The sequence below is a fragment of the Aotus nancymaae genome, unplaced genomic scaffold (genome assembly GCF_030222135.1).
Source record: "Aotus nancymaae isolate 86718 unplaced genomic scaffold, 86718_ANA_hifiasm-v0.15.2.pri h1tg000007l, whole genome shotgun sequence".
NCBI classification, from domain to species: Eukaryota; Metazoa; Chordata; class Mammalia; order Primates; family Aotidae; genus Aotus; species Aotus nancymaae.
Window position 1 is genome coordinate 31,309,544 of NW_026988418.1, and position 13,135 is coordinate 31,322,678.

At 42.9% G+C, this 13,135-nt stretch overlaps 1 protein-coding gene across 2 annotated transcripts in view; it reads right to left on the reverse strand.

Moving 5' to 3' along the window:
- WLS (Wnt ligand secretion mediator) overlaps positions 1-13,135 on the reverse strand; it is a 128,341-nt gene that overhangs the window by 48,954 nt on the left and 66,252 nt on the right. For both annotated transcript variants that reach the window (XM_064372494.1, XM_012442674.3), the window contains exons 3-8: positions 11,222-11,346; positions 7,222-7,383; positions 5,627-5,763; positions 2,335-2,503; positions 838-935; positions 414-477 (exon numbers count right to left, since the gene is read on the reverse strand). In XM_064372494.1, the coding sequence (XP_064228564.1) occupies positions 414-477; positions 838-935; positions 2,335-2,503; positions 5,627-5,763; positions 7,222-7,383; positions 11,222-11,346 (755 nt within the window). The remainder of the gene's footprint in view (positions 1-413; positions 478-837; positions 936-2,334; positions 2,504-5,626; positions 5,764-7,221; positions 7,384-11,221; positions 11,347-13,135) is intronic.

Here is a 13,135-nt window from a genome sequence, read left to right on the forward strand (position 1 = left end):
GAACACCAAGGTCACTGCAGGAAGTCTTACACATAGGCAATTTCAGAAACAGACTCTCCCACAGCGGCCTAGAGATGAACCTCCATAGCTCTGGGGAAAAGCTAGTCATGCTTCAGTCTGCAGTAAACAGTGTATAATAGATAAATTCAGACAGGCTGCGGTAAGCCCAGCAACTTGGATTTCTCTGCTGTGAGGATGGGCTGCAACCTTCTCATTTTGCCTGCTCTCACCAGGCTGGAAAGCAAGCAATAATTCTTCTCATTATTAGCCTTAATGGTGCTGTTATCATTGGTGTGAGAATCAAAGCTGTGGCTGAGTAGATATGGAGAATAACAGCAGAGCCTTAGAAAATGATCTTGGGGACTGGGTGGCTAGTGAAAGGAATAAAACCTGAGCCCATCAAGAAAGGATACGGCCAGCTCTGTTCCAACATCTGTAGTCCAGATACTATAGAAGGGATTCGTGAGTTGTACTCCTCTACAACGAAAATGAGATGAAAAGGCAAGACACAATTAATACAAAGGCAAACAGGAACTTTCCTTTTCACGTATTCTTAGCTTTTCAGCTGCAGGAGTGAGGGCTGTATTTAGGCTAAAAAACATTACAGGATCCTAAAGAGAAACAAAGCTTGTAGAATACATCAACCCAAACATTTTGCACCTGTAAAGAGCTGTGCTTTGATTTGATCCCAGACCTTGCCTGAGGATGTGCACACATCTACTGCTTCCATACCAAAGGATCCCGACCACCATTCTCCTTTTCCAACACTCCTCCTACAGTGACAGGAGCGGGCGTGGCGACGTAGTTTGGCTCAGTGTCCCACAAACACCTGCTCACCTCTCACACATGTCAAATATGAAGAGGCAGAAGGAGCCAACGGCAATGGGTCCGACTTGCTTCCAATACCCTGCAATATGGTTCCGCTCGTGCTGATCCTGAGGAAAACCAAATTGAAAAGGGGGATAGAGGGGAGAGGAAGACCAAGCAATTCTATGAAGGAGTCAGGATTCAAAGGACACTTGCCGACCACCTATTGTTCATCAAGCACCATGCTAAACTCTAGGTGTACGAGAACAAAGAAGACAAAAATCTCTTCTTCAGGAGCTGACCCCTGCGGAGGAGTCTGACACGTACTCAGACCATGACAAAGCCCAGCCATGAGGGCTCTGAGAGTAACAAGAACAGGATGCCATGGGAACACAAAGAAAGGCCTCGGCTCCCAGGCAGGGGACATTTTGTGCTCCACAAAATAACGCATTCAGCATTACATTTCTATGTGACTTATAACTTCTGTTTATAAAAGTGAGTGATGTTCCAGCAGACAAAGTAAAGACATTAAAGCATTTAAATATGTGAAGTATGTCTCTTATAGGCATATTTTCTCCCCATCCTTATTAAAACCAGGAATGATTCCCCTTGGTAAAGAAAGACACCAAGAGAAAGAAAATGAAGAAATGTAGAATGAGAAAAAAGGGAAAGGGACCGAGTCCCCTCTCCTCCCAGGCCCTGCTGCTGAGGCCTCATTCTTAGCACGTCTCTGCTAGAGGACCCCCTCACAGGGAAAGACCCCCTAATGTAGACAGTTTAAGTCTCTCTCTCTCTCTGCTCTCACACTGCTCTCTCAGAAGGGCAGCAAGACTTCAGAGGTCTGGCTTTTATTATTGAACCATGGAATTTAAAAACAGTCCACTCTGCTATGAAGCCCATGTGCCCGACATGAAGACCAAGTTCCAGCTGGCGCATGATCTTAGCCACAATGTGATGACGACACCATTCTTATTTTTAACCATGGTACCTTCAATCCCTCTTGAAATATGATTTGTGCCTGTGCAAACTGAGGAGACCGGGAAGGTCTGTATTTCAGAGGAATAGGGGTTACTAGGCCACCAAACATACTGCCAGCTGGAAAGAGACAGGCCCACATTCTCTGGTGGTTAACCTGTATTCCTGGGGACAGAACAAGCAGGGCAGAAACCAGCAGACAAGAAACTCAAGCTCAAGGGCAAGAAATAATACTAATCATTTAAGTTACTCACATTCTGTCATTCAATTCTCACAAAAACCCTAAGCATTAGGCCTTTACATCCCATTTTATAGATGAAGGACCTGAAATTCAGAGTGATAATGTCAGGTGCCTAAAGCCACTCAGCTGGCCAGTAGGTGGTGAAGCAGAAATGTGAACCAGAGGGTCTGCCTCCAGAGCTCCCACTTATTTAACTACTAGTTTATTCTGTCTCACCCACTGCTGACTGGAGGCAACGAGGGGCAGGTGTCAGCTTGGCAGCCTGCACGGAGCAGGTGGTACAGACGTCCGTCCCTCCTGGGGGCTCTTACCATCATGTGCTCGCCACAGAAGATGATCCAGAAGGACAGAAGCATCGCATAGAAGATGCCCTGTCGGATGTCACCAAACAGCAGCATCCAGGTCCAGTCAAACCCGATAGAAAACCATTCCACTGGGATATTGATAAAGGTCATGGAAATCCCAAGGGCAAAGATGACTCTGATGGTGAGAAAATATCAGAACAGTCACTTTATTCATCTGGAAGGCAGATTTTCAAACAATTCCCAGAATTCAGTTTTGAGACATGAGATGTTATTTATTGGGTCTGAAGCCACATGATCACTTTCTTCCACACAGAGATGCAAAATGTCCTATGTAGTTGGCACCACTGCAGAATGAAGGAGTGCCACATCAACCTTTCTGTGGAAGTGAATCTGATCTCCTTGATGCCCCACACTTTATTTTGGTGCCACCACAGATGAAGAGCTCCCTATAATGTTTGTATCCCCCTTGCCTTCTGACCCAGGCCTCAGTGAGTATAATTGTCCTCATCATTCATCTGATCATTAAGAACACTCGTTATTATCGTGATATCCTCAGCAACTATGAATTATATAAGCATGTGTATTTCAATAATACATGACTCCAAACACATTTGAAATGTAAATTCTCTTGACTGCTTGTTTAGTTTTTATTTTACTCTTTCCCTGTCACACTAAGAACTGACAATTCTTTATTAAAATATAATTCTTATGTCACTGATTTATTCATACTTTTTTCCATCTCCTTGAAATTAAGCACAGATCATGCACCAGGCATTGTGTTAGCACTACAGAACCCTAAATGAACAGGACCTGTTTTTTCGCTCACAGGAGATACAGTTAGTAGGGGAGCCAGAAAAAGAGACAATTGAATAGAGTAGGATCAGCAATATCATTGAGTTATAAAGAATAGAAGGTGGCTACTAGGACTTCTGATTTTGACACAGAAATGAAGCTGAGTTGTGAGTCAAGGTTAGGGAGGTGGAAAGGGTGTTTGGAGGAGAGGGCAGAGCCCGGATGGAGGCACAGAGGCCTGGAAGAACCTGGTGCATTTGGGGATCTGCATGTAGCACATGAGGAAATGACAGGACATGAGACCAGAGAAGCAAAAGCGGCTGTGCTCATGAAGAAACTTGCATACCCCATTAGAGAACTGAAATTTACCTTGAAGAGACTTTTTATTGGAATCCAATAAAAAGTTTAAACAATGAAGTGACATGATTCATTTACTCAAAAATATTTATTAAACTCCTACTATGTGTCAGTCACTATGCTAAGATGCTGGGGATATAATTGTGAACAAAATAAGCAAGGATGGTGCTCTTGTGATGCTTCTATAGAGATGCAGTGAGAGAAGGGGTGCAGAAAAAAGATAATAAAAGAATGAGCATCATGAACAAAAAAGCTAGGCAAGACAGTGGAGAGTAATGGGGATGTGATTTTACATAAGGTGGACAGATGACGAGATCAACAAGTGTGAAGGCCTTGGGGTGAGGGTTTGAGCACAATAAAGGGGGCTGGTGGGTGGTGGTGAAGACAAGTGACAGGATCAGAGGTGGAAAGCGCCCAATCATCAAAGGGCTTATAGGTCACGGTAAAGGAGATGAAAAGCCAGTGGAGAGCTTTGAGCAGAGGGGTAACAGGATCTGATTAACACTTGAAAGGGGGCACTCCAGCTGCCCTGTGAATAGGCTGGAGGGAGGCACGTGGTGGAAGCAAGCAGAGCGGTTGGGAGGCTGTTCCCACTGATCACTGATCGAGGTGAGAAGTGATGGTGGGTGGGTTAGATTAGGGTGGCAGCAGTGGAAATGGTGAGATTTCCTGGTGAGTTGGATGAGAAGTGTGAAAAACAGAGACATACAGGATGACTCACTGCTACTTTTCCAGTCTGAGCAACTGAAAGGATGAAGTCGCCATTTATGGAAATAGGGAGGCTGGGAGGGAAACAGGTTGGAAGTGGGACACAATCAAGTGTTGTCCTTGGTACATGTGACATTTTCAAGGCAAATGAAGACATTAAGAACTGGAATATTTGGGTCTAGAGTTGGGAGAGGCTGAGGCTGAAGAAAAAAGAGTCATCAGAGAGTAGATGATTTTTCAGAGCATGAAGGTAGGTGAGATCACCTGGGGGAAAACAAGGCTAATAAAGAGAAGAGGTCCAAAGCAGGTGCCCAAGTCCCAAAGTCTAAGAGGCTGGAAAGATGGAAGGAGACAAGAATGGAGACTAAATGCTAGTCACCAAAGAAGGATGACCAAGAGAAGGGTAGAGGAGACTCTGGGAAGAAAAAGAAACTGATTTGTGTCAAACGCTGGGATGAGTCAAAAAAAAGCAAGGACTAAAAAATGACCTTTGCATTTGGACTATGAAGGTCACTGGGGATTTTATGAAAAGCAGTTGCAGTGGAGTGGTGGAGATGAATCCAGACTGGAATGGACTCAAGAGAGAACAGGAAGAAGACATATGCACAAGACTTTTGAAATGCATTGCTGTAAAGAGGAGCAGAAAAAGGGTATGTGGCTTCAGGGAGAAGTGGGAAATGGGAGAGTTTTGTGTAAGAGTGGGAGATTATTGGGCATGTTTGCTGTATATTAATGGAAAGATCTGGCAGAAAGGGAGAAGTCAGTGATGTGGAGAGAAAGTGGACACATCTGCAGGAACACTGTCTGTCTTTCTCTAAGTGAGGAGAGCTGGCTTAGTTAAGAGATACTACCACACAGACAACTATCTGATTCTGACCATGGAATATCCCAAAGAGCAAAGACAGGTTAAAGAGCCAGAAAGGTTAGCCAGGCGTGGTGGCTCATACCTGTAATCCCAGCACTTTGGGAGGCCGAGGCGGGCAAACCACTTGAGCTCAGGAGTTTGCGATCAGCCTGGGCAACACAGCGAAACCTTGTCTCTACAAAAAATATAAAAAACTAGCTGGGAAGCATACACCTGTGGCTCTAGCTACTGGGAGGCTGAGGTGGGACGATCACTGGAGCCTGGGAAGTCAAGGCCACAGTGAGCTGAGATCCCAACACTGCACTCCAGCCTGGGCAACAGAGTGAGACCCCATCTTCAAAAAATAAATTCATTAAGAAGAGCCAGAAAGGCGAGAGAAGTAGAACCCCGAGGATTTACTTAATAACAACTTGCATAGGAAAGCTGCAGGAGAAAAAAGAGTGCAGGATGACTCCTGGTCAAATCACTGGCCTAAGTCACACACTGGCTGCTTGAACCGGACCCCAGTAAAAACAAGAGCTTGGCAGATAATGGGAAACCAGTGTTCCTGAAGAGCACTCCAAAATCAACTCTTACTTTTCCAGAAGCACTGGGGGTCGGGACATCATGGTGATCCTCCTCCAGTACCACACCATAATGATGAAGATGCTGGGCGTAAGGAAGGTCTTCATGGCAAACCACACCTTGGTGAAGCCTCCATTTTGGTGGATCCCCTAGGCAGAGACCGATGATAATTTTGAAGGTGAATATTATCTTAGCATTTTTTCTACTAGCAAATGCGTCTGTGGGAGAGCTAAGTGGAAAGCCCGTCTGCGAAATGTTCATGATCAACATCTTTCACATTCATAGTATGCACTGCCCTCATACACCCTTGGCGTCTCCTCAAAGATGACAGAAATACGTATCAAAAGACTAAAAATTTGCCTGCCCTATGCTATGGACTCGAGGCCAGAGAAATAAAGATGGCATCCCATTCATAGTAATGGCCTTCAAGCTCTAGGGTCTGGAAGAAGAGCAGAGGGTTTGGGGCAGGGTCGCTATTTCTGATAGACTTTGAATTATCTTACCTTGGACTCATCTCACTGATTTTAAAATCCTAATGCCTAAAGGTACACCTTAGAGGTATGGATTAATAGGGCAGGTATGGATTAATAGCACATACAGGGTGTATGATGTCTATTCAGGTACCACCCCCCACTGCACCCCCAATAAAGCCACATTTGATGTAGAACCAAAAATTTCAGGTAAAAAGTAGAGATATTTTCTACCCTTAACAACTCTCTTGACCATTTAATCCTCTTTAGAGACTTACATCTTACTTGGTATACCAGGGCTCGGAGAGCTTCCTCCCCATGCTAAGATAATGATTTAGTACATGATCAAATGTTTTTGGTAAGCTTTTCATTAGAAAGTTGCAGATATCCTAGATGCTTAATATGTTGAGATTGGTAAGTGTTAATAAAGGTATTCTATAAAATGCTAACCAATATTGGAAAGCATATTTACATTACACTCGCCGATTTATATTATATATACCATGAAATAAAGAAAGCAAGGAACAAAAGTCAGTTCAATATGATCCTACTCTTTGTAAGGGAATTACTATGTGTGTATTTTAAAAAAAAAGCCTGAAATATCAATCAAAACCTGAACAGTAGCTATTTCTCTAAATAGTAGGACATTACAGGTAATTATTATGTTTTTCTGTGTTTTTACCCAATTCTTGTGGGACTTCATTGAGATTGAAAAGAAATGGCCTCCTTGCAGCAAGTTATAACTTGTCCTCAATTACACAAATAAAATGGAAAGAATCTAAACCACCTCTATTCTCTTTAACATTCGTGCTTGCAAGGTAAAACACATAAAAAAGAAAATTTACTTTTATCTTGGTGTAGTTCATTATGCAATCACAACTATAACATCATGATCTTATCATCATTATAATGATCTTAAGTGATCTTAAGCCCATTTAAAATCTTAAGTGGGCACAATAATTGCATTGTTTTCCATTTCTGTAATCTCTCACACAAATTAATTCACTTTATCATCTCAGCCATCATGAGTATGTTATCATTCCCATTTCTCAGATGAGACAGGTGAGGCACAGAGATGCCAAGAGTGACATAGAGTTCCCCTCCAATACACACACAAGATCAGTTACATTCACTTACCACCAACCGGATATCCTTTATCTCCCCAATCCCCACATTGATTTTCTTCTTCTCATTCACAGGCAGTCGGATGTTTAAAAGGTAAAACTTATGGGCCACAGACCCAATTTCCATGAAAGGAAGGACATCGCATTCATAGTAACGGCCCTCATGCTCTGGGGTCTGGAAGAAGAGCAGAGGATTTGCAGCAGGGTCACTATTTTCAATAGACTGGCTCTGAATTCTGTTACCTTGGACCATAACACCGATTTTTAAAAGCTAATGCTTACAGCTACACTTTAGAGGTACAGATGAACAAAGCATACCGGAGGCATGGTGTCCACCTAGCTAAAAACAAACAACAACAACAAACCGGCCATATTCAAGGTAGAACCAGGCATTTTAGGTAGAAAGCAGAGATACCTTCTATCACCTAACACCTTTCTCGGCCGTTTCATCTTCATTAGAACCTCGCGTCTTACAATCTTGTCCACCAGGGCTACAAGAGTTTTTATCTGCAGTGTGTCGTCAGGGACCTCTAAGGCTCTGTGGAACAGTCAGCGTCTTAAATGTTCAGGTGGAAGCTCTTGCTGAAACATTACACTCTTTAATGATAGCTAATTATTTTCCAGATTTTGGCCTGAGGGAGAAGCTAGAAGAAGCTGAAAATATCTTTTTATTCACTTGCCAGGAAAAAAAAAAAAAGACACAAGGAGGCCTTATATTTAGGGAAGGTAGAAACAGAATAAAGGTAATAATAAGATTAGTGGCCAGAGATACCCACTCAGAATTTTCTGCCTCCAGTGCTTCCTAACAGTCTAACATGGCAGAAGGGAAGAGAAATTTGAATGAAATAAAAATTTAGCCCAGTGTCTAGAAAAGCCTCTTGGACTTCCTGCCAATTTCAGAGATACTGTCCAGAGCACGGTGGAGGGAAATTGGAGAGTAGGGACACAGCTTTCTTTTAAAAACTAAATTCTGCTCTACCTTACCAGGACTCCCGCCTATATGCACCTGCTGAGGGGTGGGGGCCAGGGGTAAATATGGGCATGCAGAGGCATGAGCTTCAGCAGGCAGGCACTTTTCCCTGATACAGAAGATGAGGGTCTGCCATCAATGTTGGGTTTCTATGTCAGCTTCAATGTTTACTTGGTACCTCCTGATCAAGTGATAGGGGAGATCTAATTTGTCGTTCCTAAGCCTGAATTCGCAAGACCTCCATAATTTGTCATAAATCTTCAGAGCAAAGATCCACCGAAGAAGTGAGAAGAAAGAAGATAACAGGAGTCTATATTCTAGGAGTGTGCAGGAAGGGGCTCTGCCCCTTCTGAGATCTTGGCTGGGGGCGAGTGTTCCTTACTGGACAGTCCGAGCCTAGAGTGCAGTAAACAGACCTTTGTACAGAGACAGACACACACTGTAAGGTGGAGGTGGGGAGGTGTGTCTGCCTCCTCTTCCCCACCACAGCAGACATAACCAACCATTCGTCAACAGTTTTTATCCCTAAGGTGTGAGTGGCTCTTGTCAGACACACCAGTTGATTAGAGTTGGCATGTGAGATTTTTTAAAAATTCTTCTGTAGAAAGAATGCCGCTTCTTTTTCAAACCTCAGCTGCAGGTCGGAGGATTCTTCCTATATTGATCATCCTTCTCTCCCCTCCACTCCTCTCTTATACTTTCAAGTCAGGGAGGATGTGGGCTCTGCAGGTACCAGTGAAAATTCACTACAGGCTCTAATTCACCCTCAGATCAAGCTGCAGCGAGGAGGCTGATTATCCTCTGTGGTAACAGCAAAAGGACAGTTTCTGATTTGTTTCCAGTCAGGGCCTGATTTTATTTATGGAAATTGAGAATTTGAGCGGGGAAGGGAATGAAACCTACTACTTAGTCTAATACCATCTGGTGTGTGTCTCGCCCAGGTCTCAAGAGTAGTAAATGGGCCCTGTCCAAAGGCAGGCATTGTGCTGTGATAAAGGGTCCTGGACTCCAAACCAGGAGGCTCTGATTCTTGTCCTGTCTCCCTTGCTGTGTACCTTGGATCCCCCTGCCTCATTTGGCCTCAGTTTCCTCCTAAGTAAGAAAGTTAAGATGATCTCCAGGGTCACTTCTAATCCCTTGCTATGGGTCTCTGGGTGTCTCACACTTCCCTGTCACTACGGAGTAACGTGGCCATCGTGACACAAATTTACCTAAGTTTAAATTAAAAGAGACACATTGGTGCCTGGGACACTGGCCCGACCTTCCTGTCTCAGAGACAAATTTGTTGTATCCTGTTAGAGACTTTTCTTCATGCACTAAAGTTCTGCCTCTGCCAGTATTTAGGGCATTTAAGAAGAAAGATTCCTCTCTTTCTCCTCCCCCCACCCCCACCTAGATCTCCCTCAACTCCAGCATGAGACTGGCTAATTAGGACAAATTACAGCAGGTGGCAACTTGACTTCTTTTTTTTTTTTTTTAAACTTCACAATCCACCAGGGAATCAAAAGCTTTAAAGCAATTTCTCATTTAATCTTGAGACTCAAGACCAAATTTCATTGCAATCAAAAAGCAGAGACTTGATGATTCATTTCCTTCATACCTTTCAAGGTTTAATATCTTTCTTGAAAGGGATCAACACATCCTAAAGATAATTAAGCAACCGTCATTAAGAAGCAGTTGCAGGCAAACACCCTTCCCCCTCCACTCAGTGCCCGCCATGTATATAAATAAGAGAAACGACTTTTCCCTTTTCTAAGGATAAAATTCTGGATCTGAAAGCCATCTAGCTTAGATATTCAACCAGTATTTCAAAGATGCAGTCAACTTGCAGAGATAGCTAGAAAGGTTTTAATTAATTTTCTCCACTGCATACAAAGGTCTGAAAATGTTAGCTATTCCTCTCTCCTTCTTCCTCTAGTTTCTGTCTATCATTCATTTCTACCTACCAATGGCTTTCTCTGGAGGACAGCCTTGTATTTAGCACTCAGCAGAGGGTCTAGGGCAGTGGCTCTCAAACCTTATTAAGTTTAAGGTAATAAATTGAAGGTCTGTTAAAACATAGATTTCTTGCTCCTACCCCCTGAGACTTTGACTTAATAGGTTTTGGGTGTGCCCTGGGAATTTGCCTTTCCTAAAAGCTCTCAGGTGATGCTGCACCTGTTAGTTCTCAGAGCACAATTTCTGTGGCTTTGATCTAAGAAACCTGGGGGAGGGAGACTCCCCTAGTGCTTCAAAAAACACTGCAATAGGTACTTAGGTTGTAGGGTATAAGGTTGGCCCATGAGGGCCTTAGTTTATACCTTTTTTCCTAGTGACCCATCTGGCTAATAGCCCCTTTGACTCTCAAACATGTCCAAGATGAGATGTTAAATTATAAGGTCCTGCGTATGTTCATTGTATCATCTAGTCCAGGAGTGTCCAATATTTTGGCTTCCCTGGGCCACATTGGAAGGAGGAGAATTGTTTTGAGCCACATATAAAATACACTAACAATAGCTGATGAGCTAAAAAAAAAAAATCACAAAAAAATCTTATCATGTTTTAAGAAATGTTTTAATGAGTTTGCGTTGGGCCACATTCAAAGCTGTCCTGGGCTGCATGTGGCCCACAGGCATCGAACTGGACAAGCTTGATCTAGGCCTTACAAAGACTCCCAAGGTAGATACTCTTACCTCATTTTGCAGATGGAAAACTGAAGCTCAGATGGATTCTGTAAGCTTACCTGAGGTCATGCTGTCAGTGATCAAACCACCCAATCTTTTTCCTCTTTAGGAAAAAATGGCTAAGGCTGGGGCAATGTACTCAGAGGCTTCAACCTCATGTTTTTACTATTTCACAGGAAATCTTAATAATAGGCAAAAGCAAAGTTAGGAAAGGCCAACGGTAGGAGATGAGGGGAAATAAAATGCTCCTCAGAGCAGGTATTACCAAAGCTGTTCTCATGCGAAGAAATAAGGGACACACCTATGAAGAGTAAGCAAATCTTTCCACATACCTGGGAACCAAGTAAAAACTCTGTTGGCTTAGACAGCAAGGGTCGTACCTTGGGAGATGTGAAGGTGCATTTGAGTTTCCGCGGTACTCTCTCATGGGCCATTTCAGTCCACTCAGCAAACGCATCGTCACGGTAAGCCAGGGAAACGTCCATGGATACTTCTGCATTTTCTCCTGCAAGAGAAAGGAGGCAATTTCAGAAATGGCCTTTGCAAAGATATTTCAGAAACAGCTCAAAAAATCTGTATAGGCTCTGCCATGGAAACCAATAAGACAAAAGAGAAATATTAATTTCTATCAAACTCCAAACCTGTAGACTTAAAAGTCATAGGATGGAAGTCTAAGCCAAATGTTGGGTCCCCTCTCATGACCACTCTGCCAGACTCAGGAGCTTCCATTTAAACACTTCCAGAGACAGGGCCTCACTCCCTCTGAGGGAACGCAAACGGTCAGACCTCATCCTCCCGTAACTTGTACCACTGGTCCTAGGTCTGCCTGTAGAAGCCACATGGAAGGTGAGGTCCTTCCTTTTTCCATAAAAAGTACGTTACGTTCTTGAAAACCGTAGCACATCTACCTGTGTTTTCTTTCCTCTCTGATAAACGTGACCAAATTTTTCTGCCACCTCTCAGACATGTCCCCCTGGGGCTTCCCTTTGGTCACAATTTGGTCTGAAAACATCCTTCTAAACTTATTCCCAAAAGCTCTCAAATATAGGATCTGCTACTTCTCCAAAAGTCAAAATCCCTTCATATTGTGGATGAAGTTAATGTAAAAGGCAAAATGTTTTTCAAAAATTAAAGACTTATACACAGATAGGAATATAATAATAAATATATAATTGCACAAATGAATGTTCACATATACTTCCATAACAGTAGGGACTGGACCACGAATGGGTTTAACTCGCCACAGAACTCATTAAGGAGATTAGATTAATAAAACATTGTACCTATTAATTTTGTGTTTTATACTATGATGAGCAAGTTCAAGAACAGAGAAGTCTTAATGAGGAAAAAAAAAGCATAAATCACATAAGGTCATCCTGCCTATGTTCATTATATCATCTAGTCCAGGGTGTTCAATCTTTTGGATTCCCTGGGCCACACTGGAAGGAGAAGAATTGTCTTGAGCCACACATAAAATACACTAACAATAGCTGATGAGCTAAAAAAAAAATCACAAAATAATATTTTAAGAAAGTTAATGAACGACTGGAGATCCAGCCATCACTAGAGTTATGGAAATGAGCACAGTTTTAGGCTCTGGCTATTCAGCCTTGAAGAAGTCTCAGTATCCAGGCACCTGAGTTTGCTCATCTAAGTAATACCCACCTCCTCAAAGGCTGTGTGAAGGATTAAAAGTCAAGTTAGTGAAAGCACTGTATACTGCCTAGTAAGCAGTAGGTGCTTAATAAATGTTTACTAAACCTGAACACACGCAAGTCACAAGGGAAACAGACAGGAATAACTGCCCTCTGAAAAAGCAGGGCTTTTCTATCCACTGGTCTGTGGTGGCTTGAAGCTGACATGGCAGCGTGGCAGATTCCTGCTTCTCAGAAGAAATCTAGGAAGAGGAAGAGACAATCCGAGGAAGAGACAATCCAAGGAAGAAGGAATCTGAGGCCATTCTGATATAGAGGAAACCCTCAATGAACATCAGTACCCACTACTCTATTAACATTATCATTTTTACCCTCAGATAAACATGGTAAATTGGCCGCTGTGTTTTCCTCCTGAAATTCCACAGAATAAAGACAAAGATAGTAAAGAAAAGCAAAACATATTAAATCACAGGGGAAGAAACTAACTGTAAAGACATGAGCAGACTAGAGTTACAATTTTTTTTTTTTTTGAGACCGAGTTTTGCTCTTGTTGCACAGGCTGGCATGCAACGGTGTGCTCCTGGCTCACCACAACCTCCGCCTCTAGCGTTCAAGTGACTCTCCTGCCTCAGCCTCCCA